An 8676-nucleotide genomic window follows, 5' to 3' on the forward strand; every position below is an offset into this window, starting at 1 on the left:
CTTCATAAAAAGAAATCAACTTCGTTTTTTCCTAAATCCATGCTGACGATCGCTTAGGGTGTTGTTTTATAGCAAAAACTCTTCTTTGTGGTCTTTTATTAGGCTCTCAAATATCTTCCCCACTATAGAAGTTAAACGAACAGGTCTATAGTTACTTGGTAAACACTTTGTTCCTCTTTTTAAATATAGGAACCACATTGGCCATTTGCCAGTCTAGTGGTAACAAGCCAGTCAATATGAAATAAAGACAAATCCAGCAAGACTAATAGCTACAGCAGGTGTACAGACCCAGCAAAAAGATCTCACCATTAGTCACCAAGAGATACAAGAAACTGTCAAGTGATTTGTCTCTTCAGCATCTACCATAAACTGCCCATCAGTTCTGGGTGGATGGGCGCTAAAGTATATTAGAGTATACTGTTGGCAGTTTTAAGGATTCAAAATGGAAAAGTGATGGCACTGTACCAGTTTCTACACCTAAAGGTAGGTTCTGCACATGCTACTGCTTCCCAGCACACATAGGGGTTACTATTTGCTTGATCATGCATGCATTAGATTAACTAAAATACTGTATAATGTTCAACACTGAAGTTGACAATTTGCATTCAACACCTTGTTCCACCGATACATTGCAGTGCACCCATCAGCACAAGCTGTCCTGTGCTGAAAGGATTACTGTATACATGCTATTTCAGTGTACCTCAATGTGCTGAAGCATAAAATGTCCCCATTGTGATAATAAAGAATTAACCAAAACCATTGTATTGCTCATTGTCTACCTGGCTGATCTGCAGCCCTAAAACCATAATTTTTAGATCAACACATGCCTTTATAATCACCGGAACTTGATGGCGGTAGACAGTACCTCCATTTCCAGCTCATTTTTCATAAAGCACTGTGAGCTTCTAAGCATTATACAGACACTATATGATTAGGGTGTGCAATATAAACAAATATAATACAGTCACAGGCCCAAACATCCCACCGTCTATATAGCAGCCTAACCCGTCATGCTGACTCTCCAGTTACAGAATGTGGTTGATGAATGTGCGATAGCTGCCTCCTAGCCCTTCCATTGTTCCCTTCTCCAATTGTTAGTGTTGCCATGGGCTGAGGGACGACTGAATGACCCAAGGAACTCTCTTGGCTGAAGTTTGCAGCTCAGAGCCGATTGTTGGTTACTAGGCGAGAGAAGAAGCTATATACGTAGAAGTTCAGAGCTGACTCAACCAAAGAAGATTCACTGATCTAGAGGAAAATGGGAGAATGTTCTAATTCTTAATAGAAACTCAGCCCAAGAATGGTAAGATCTCATACCGAGCTTAAAGATGGGACTGGAGAATTGCCAGGTACCAGGTAGGCAATGTTCCTAAAACGTTTCAGCTGGCACCCACTTTTTAAAAAGATTTTATTTGCTGTCATTGGGATGGATGGCTTTTATATTATTTATGATTTATTAAAGGTATCCAAAACTGATATTTTAGTTACATTAGGCTGAAGATATTATATACAGTATATCACCTTATGTAGACTTACATGAACCGAGACATGCAATATCAAATCTGTTTCTACATTTGACTAGTGAGATTGGGGTTAATGTATGACCTAACAGACTTTGTCAATGCCAGGAGGGCGGGATTGGATTACTGGAAAGACTGTAGGAGTAAACTTCATACAAACTATCCAGCACCTTTTTTCACAGGTGATAAACCAGTTTACCTCTAAAAAAACAGTATTGTTAAATACCATTGTATGTTCAATTAACCACATCATTCAAACACATTAGTTAACCTGATCAATAAAATGGAGGAACTTATTAGTTTCAAAGAATCTTTACTACCTCTAGGACTGCAGCACTAAAAATTGTTGGAAGCTCCTATCTGTTTTGGGCATTCTCTAAGATGCCAGTCTTGTACTTCTGGATGCATGTAAAGCAATGTTTTACTGGATACCACTTTGGTTCTAGAAAGGGTTAGTGTTCTTGGAGATTCGTGACTGCCTCTGTTTAGTTATCAAGTTAACCTATGATGTTTCTAAACTGTGTGAGCAACCTTGGAGGTGAACAATGAAGGAACCAGAAGACATGACATCTCATCAAATCATCCTCAAATAAGGATAGAGATTAAAGACACCAGTTAGTTTGAGCCATAACAAGAAGTCACCACAACAGTTAAAATCAAAATACAATAGTGGGGTACAATGACCATCTACATTATCTTGATTTTGTAGGGTAGACGCCCAAATGACCACTGTACTTTCAATGGCAAACTGCTGAAAGCTTCAGCAGTTGGCTAAGGAGTATCAGTTTTAGACTATGAAAAGAAAAACGTTTTTAGATCCTTCAAACCCCAGTGCACCAACACAATGATAGGATCAATATATAATGATTATGGGAGAAATTGAAAGGCAGTGTTGTAAGAAGTGAGTATTTACCCACCAACCTTAGGCTGGCCATACACTATACAATCTGATGTAACTATGCAATATGAAGAAGATCAACCTAAACAATCCATTCACTTTGTTTCCAAGCAGACAGATCCTTGCACTAAATGGTTGTTGGTAGAACCAAAGGAGATTGTACACACTGGAGTTAATTTACTAAAGCTGGAGATTTCAAAGTCTGTTGCAGCTCTGCTAAGAAACCATTCAGCATCCAGGTGTTTTTGTCAAAGCTTAATCGAATAAACTGAAGTTAAAAGCTGATTGGCTACCATGCACATCTACACCAAATTTTGCACTGTCCAGTTTTAGTAAATCGACCCCAATATTTGCATGGTTGGCTTTAAAACTGGGATGTTGTCCAACCTTTATTTAGTCACTGCTAAAATGCATAGCAAATACTTCCCAGGGAAATGGTGATCCTAATCAGTGGAGCTGCCAGATCTTGCCACCCCATTCTCATCACTTTATGTCCCAGACATAACAGACTCTTGGGGGCTCCAGGAGTAAAATTTCCAAGATGAAAGTCCCAGATTTCAGCATACTCAATTTGAAAAAAAAAAATGCTACAAAAAGTGTAATTCATAAAGTAATGGCTTTAGCAGGTGATAGGGTTGGGAATTCAGATTTCCAAGAAATGTGAGATGTCAGGTTGGTGTTTCAATTTATCTTTAGCAACCCCAAAAAATATATGCTCTATCTAATATTTCTCACATTATTTGTCTGTCTCATTCCCAGTTATTTCTCATTTCCTGCAATGTAGACCTTTTTTTATGGCTCCCTAAAAATTATTAAGAATGAGTGCTACCATATATCAGATATTGATGGACTGACCATTTAAATCCGCTGACCATTGATGGCGATTTTTTTTTTTATTTCTGTCTTCACAGTAAGTAGATGTAATTTAACCATACATAATCTGGAGAATGAGAAGCTCTTCATAAGAACATGAAATGGCTACAGATCCTCCAAATGGGCCTGAACCTGAGGAAGATCTCAAGAACAGCCTGGAGTGCCCCATTTGTTACATCTCCTATGATAACATTTTCAAAACCCCACTATTGCTCCCATGTTCTCACACATTCTGCATGGAATGTCTCTCCAGACTTTGTCTGTTTCTCAAAAAATCCCAGGACTTTCCCTGTCCGCTCTGCAGGAACGTGGCCCAAATTCCTCCAGAAGGCGTACCCAAAATAAAACCTAACCTTGACATTGTGGCCCAGCTGCCACCTGAAATGCAAAACCTCCAGGAGGTCTGGCTTACCGGATACAAACTATGTTCAGTGAGAAAAAGGGACTTGGAGGATAAAGGATCCCTAATGACAATTCATCTCTTGTCCAATCACCATCAGATCCCTCCTGGTCCTGAGGGTCTAATCACTATTGGACAAAATGGCTGCAGGGCCTTCATGAGAAGTGTGTGGGGTGTGGGGTTCACAATATTGATACTTGGGATCCTATTATTCACTGTGTTGTTCTTACCAATCTATTTGAATATAAAAAATAGGTAAATGGAGTTTTAAATTGGAATTCCAGGCACCACCTAAAACTGCTCCCTCCCAACACCTATTCTGACTAAGTTGTGTAAGGAAGAACTGTATACTTACCTATTTTCAGGCCACTCTGGTCTGGTCACGTGATCCAGCTCATCTTAGTCAGCTAGTGCAGCTGCAGTGGAGAGGAGGTAGCGCTGCCAACTGATGGGCCATTGAAGCCCATGGGTGATATTTTCCCATGCATTATTGTTGAAGTGCTCTCTCTTCTCCTGTGCAGCCAGCACTGGCTTACGGAGAGCAGAGCACGTGAACGGACCGATCTGAAAAATAAATAAATATATATATATATATATATATATATATATATATATACACACATATACACACACACAGGTCTTTCTTACACAAATTAGTCAGAATAGGTGTTAGGAGGGGGAGGAAGCATTTTTCCAAGATTAGTTAAGTGGTGCCTGCAATTCCACTTTAAGTGTTTTAAAACTTACCTGGTGACATCAATTTTTACCCACATTCCCTATAATTCTTACATACTGCTGTAGCAAACTGCAGTAAGGGCAACTTAAAGGCAAACTCCAGGCAAACAGTTAAACACATAGATTAAATACATACAGTATAGGACAGCTGTTTAATCTGCCAAAAGATTTGTATTCCTGCCCATCCAGTCCTAAAATGTACACAGTTCTGTCACATAGCACAGCCATGCCTGGCAGGACAGTAGACCTGCTTTATTTCTTCTGCAGTTAAGCTTCCATATCCTGCCCTTCTCATAGCCTGTGACTGGATAGTGAAAGGAGAAGCAGCAGACTAATGAGCTAATCTCCTCCCATCAGCATGTTCTTTGTTAACACATGAGCAATGCAGCACTACTGATTGTGCTGCTTTTCCCTCTTCCAGTTTGGGCTTTGTTGTAAAGGGGATCACAAGAGATTCATACCAAGTCAAAGTCAGGTATTCACATGGATTGAATGAAAAAAAAAATGATGTATGAATGAATACAGTGCTGTAATAATTTGTGTATTTTATATCCATCTGGAATTCAGCTTTAAGAGGATGGTCCAACCAAAATTGATATATCAGTTTCACATAGCAGCTGGTTAGTTGAATAACCCAGTGGCGTCATAAAAGCTTAGTGTTGCTGATGGAGATAGTTCCATGTGATTTTCCAACTCAGTCTACCTACTAAGGACATTGGATTCCTGTCCTAGCAGAAACAGTCCACTGGGGAAAGTGATGGTAGGTATTGGGGAGGGCAAAACTTGTACCTCTACTAGGAAAGATCATGCTGCTGGTCTTCCCATAAAGGCACACATGTCAGTGGGGTAATAAACCCAATGGCGTGCATCTATATCCACAGTATGAGTCCTAGAAAAACTGGCCTGCTGCCACCCTCTGCAATAAACAACAGGAGTACTGTCCATCAGCTATAGCTTGCTATCAAACTGTCTTCTGGCAACACAGAGAAATTATAGACAGTCTATATCAATACAATACAATAATACTTTCACTGTGTAAGGTTTGTTTTGTTGCATAAATTAAACTGAAAAAAATAAATCAAAACCAGAGAGCCAATTGTAATCCGTAGCATTGAAACTTTCCACTTTGTGTCTCAGAATGAACCCTTCCAAAGCTATAAAAATATTTCTGAATGAGATACACTAGATTGCCAAAAGTATTGGTTGGCCTGCCTTTACACACACATGAACTTTAATGGCATCCCAGTCTTAGTCTGTAGGGTTCAATATTGAGTTGGCCCACCCTTTGCAGCTATAACAGCTTCAACTCTTCTGGGAAGGCTGTCCACAAGGTTTAGGAGTGTGTCTATGGGAATGTTTGATCATTCTTACAGAAGTGCATTTGTGAGGTCAGGCACTGATATCGGACGAGAAGGTCTGGCATGCAGTCTCCGCTCTAATTCATCCCAAAGGCTATCGGGTTGAGGTCAGGACTCTGTGCAGGCCAGTCAAGTTCCTCCACCCCAAACTCGCTCATCCATGTTTTTATGGACCTTGTGTTGGAACAGGAATGGGCCATCCCCAAACTGTTCGCACAAACTTGGGAGCATGAAATTATCCAACATGTCTTAGTATGCTGACGCCTTAAGAGTTCCCTTCACTGGAACTAAGGGGCCAAGCCTGACCCCTGAGAAACAACCCCACACCATAATCCCCCCTCCACCAAACTTTACACAATGCAGTCAGGCAAGTACTGTTCTGGCAACCGCCAAACCCAGACATGTCCATCAAATTGCTAGACAGAGAATCGTGATTCATCACTCCATAGAACACATCTCCACTGCTCTAGAGTCCAGTGGCAGCATGCTTTACACCACTGTATCTGACGCTTTGCATTGCAGTTGGTGATGTAAGGCTTGGATGCAGCTGCTCAGCCATGGAAACCCATTCCATGAAGCTCTCTACACACTGTTGTGCTAATCTGAAAGCCACACTAAGTTTGGAGCTCTTTAGCTATTGACTCTGCAGACAGTTGGTGACTTCTGCACACTGTGCACTTCAGCATGCGCTGACCCCATCCTCTCATTTCATGTGGCCTACCACTTCATGGCTGAGTTGGTGTTGTTCCCAGTTGCTTCCACTTTGTTATAATACCACTAACAGTTGACTGTGGAATATTTAGTAACAAGGAAATGTCACAGATGGACTTATTGCACAGGTAGCAACCTATCACGGTACCACGCTTGAATTCACTGAGCTCTTGAGAGCGACCCATTCCTTCTCCAATGTTTGTAGAAGCAGTCTGCATGCTTAAGTGCTTGATTGTATACACCTGTGGCCATGGAACTGATTGGAACACCTGAATCACATGATTTGGAGGGCTGGCCCAATACTTTTGGCAATATAGTGTATATGGATGCATTGATTGTATGTGCAACACAATGTCATGATCAGTGAGGAATTTGTGTTGATAAACCCTCAGAATATTTATAGAATAGAAGAAACTCTACTAAATCTGCGCACCCATCAAAATGCAGAATCCTGCAGGATGAGGCTCCGCCATCTTTTCCTAATGAAAAGGTTCATTGGAGATTGAAAAACGTTTTGAGATAAGAAATACCTGCAACTTGGACCCCATCATGGCAGAATTAAAGGGTAAGGGTAAAAGGAATATAACAGGCTGTTGAGTCAATGAAACAGAACAAGTGTAGAGTTAATGAATTCTGACACATTACAGTCTGCTTATTCCAGGTCGGTGACTCAAAGATACCGGAACCAGAAACAGCCAAGCAACTAGCATTTTCAGGAGAAGACAAGCAATGGCAGCTTCCATAATTCTCTCATGATATTCACTTTAAGATATTGTTGATATCTGCAATTTTCAGGGCAACTGGATGATTGAAACCGGGGCACTCGGCAGAGAACCTTAGAACTGCATGATGCATGGAAAAAGATTAAATAGCAAAATCACTCAGATGCAAATTCAGGGGCAGAGAGTCAATTGTTTTTGAAAGGCAAAATATAATATACACTCACCAGTCACTTTATTACGTACACATATTGCCTGGTAACACTAATTGCTAATTAGCCAATCACATGGCAGCAACTCAATGCATTTAGGGATCTAGAGGAGGTGAAGATGACTTGCTGAATTTCAAACTGAGCATCAGAATGGGGAAGAAAGGGGCTTTAAGTGACTTTGAACATGGCATGGTTGTTGATGCCAGATCTGAGTATTTCAAAAACTGCTGGTCTGCTGAGATTTACATGCACAACCATCTCTGGGGTTTACAGAGAATGGTCCAAAAAAAAAAGAAAATATCTAGTGAGCAGTGGTTGTGTGGACGAAAATGCCTTGTTGATGTCAGGAAATGAATGGGAAGGCTAGTGCGAGATTATAGGAAAACAACAGTAACTCAAATAACCACTCGTTACAACCAAGGTATGCAGAATACCATCTCTGAACACACATGTTGAACCTTGAAGCAGATGGGCTACAGCAGCAGAAGCCCACACCAGGTGCCAGTGTACCCATCTTCTGATGGCTACTTCCAGTAGGATAATGCACCATGTCACAAAGCTCAAATCATCTCAAACTGGTTTCTTGAACATAATGAGTTCAATGTACTCCAATGGCCTCCACAGTCACCAGATCTCAATCCAACAGAGCACCTTTGCGATGTGGTGGAACGGGAGATATGCATCATGGATGTGCAGCCAACAAATCTGCAGCAACTCTGTGATGCCATCATGTCAATATGGACCAAAATGTCTGAGGAATGTTCCAACACCTTGTTGACATGTTGTTGGCGAACCTAATAAAGTGGCCAGTGAGTGTATTTTCGCTGAGCTAATATTGCAAGTTTTTATTGCGTATTATTGTTAACCTCACCATATAATGTACACTTTTTATTTAAATATTGCAGTTTTATGTGCTTGCGGTGTCCCATTTCATTACATTTTACACTCAGATTGCCGATTCTGCCTCTAGTTTCTATTTCGCTACAATCACTTAGCCTCCTTGCTCAACACCTGCCAAGATAAAATGTCAGCAGCATTGCATTGGTTTTAAGTTGCCGAACCTGAATGGTAGAACGAATTTCAGAGTAAAACATATGAAGTGGAGTAGCACTGATGAGCAGGAAGTAGAACCTGTATATGTAATGAGTAGAGATGAGCGAATCGAACCAGGCGAACCGGAATTCGATACGAATTTCAGGAAAAATTCGATTCGCGGCGAATCCGAATATTTGCCTACTTCGGGTGCACGA

The 8676-nt window shown here is 40.8% G+C and overlaps 1 protein-coding gene across 2 annotated transcripts; it reads left to right on the plus strand.

Annotated features, from left to right (window-relative positions):
- Positions 1-1094: 1094 nt before the first annotated feature.
- LOC149463615 (RING finger protein 223-like) lies at positions 1095-8270 on the plus strand. 2 transcript variants are annotated; one of them, XM_089675198.1, is made up of 2 exons: positions 1095-1356; positions 3330-8270. In XM_089675198.1, the coding sequence occupies exon 2, from the start codon at positions 3393-3395 to the stop codon at positions 3948-3950; it is 558 nt and encodes a 185-aa protein (XP_089531324.1). In that variant the 5' UTR covers positions 1095-1356; positions 3330-3392; the 3' UTR covers positions 3951-8270. The 2 variants fall into 2 exon arrangements, with proteins under 2 accessions (XP_089531324.1, XP_089531325.1); XM_089675199.1 differs by having other exon boundaries at positions 1095-1303.
- The last annotated feature ends 406 nt before the right edge of the window (positions 8271-8676 follow it).

This window comes from Staurois parvus, unplaced genomic scaffold (assembly GCF_062004578.1).
Source record: "Staurois parvus isolate SC_StPar_1 unplaced genomic scaffold, SC_StPar_1.0 ptg000154l, whole genome shotgun sequence".
Classification (NCBI taxonomy): domain Eukaryota; kingdom Metazoa; phylum Chordata; class Amphibia; order Anura; family Ranidae; genus Staurois; species Staurois parvus.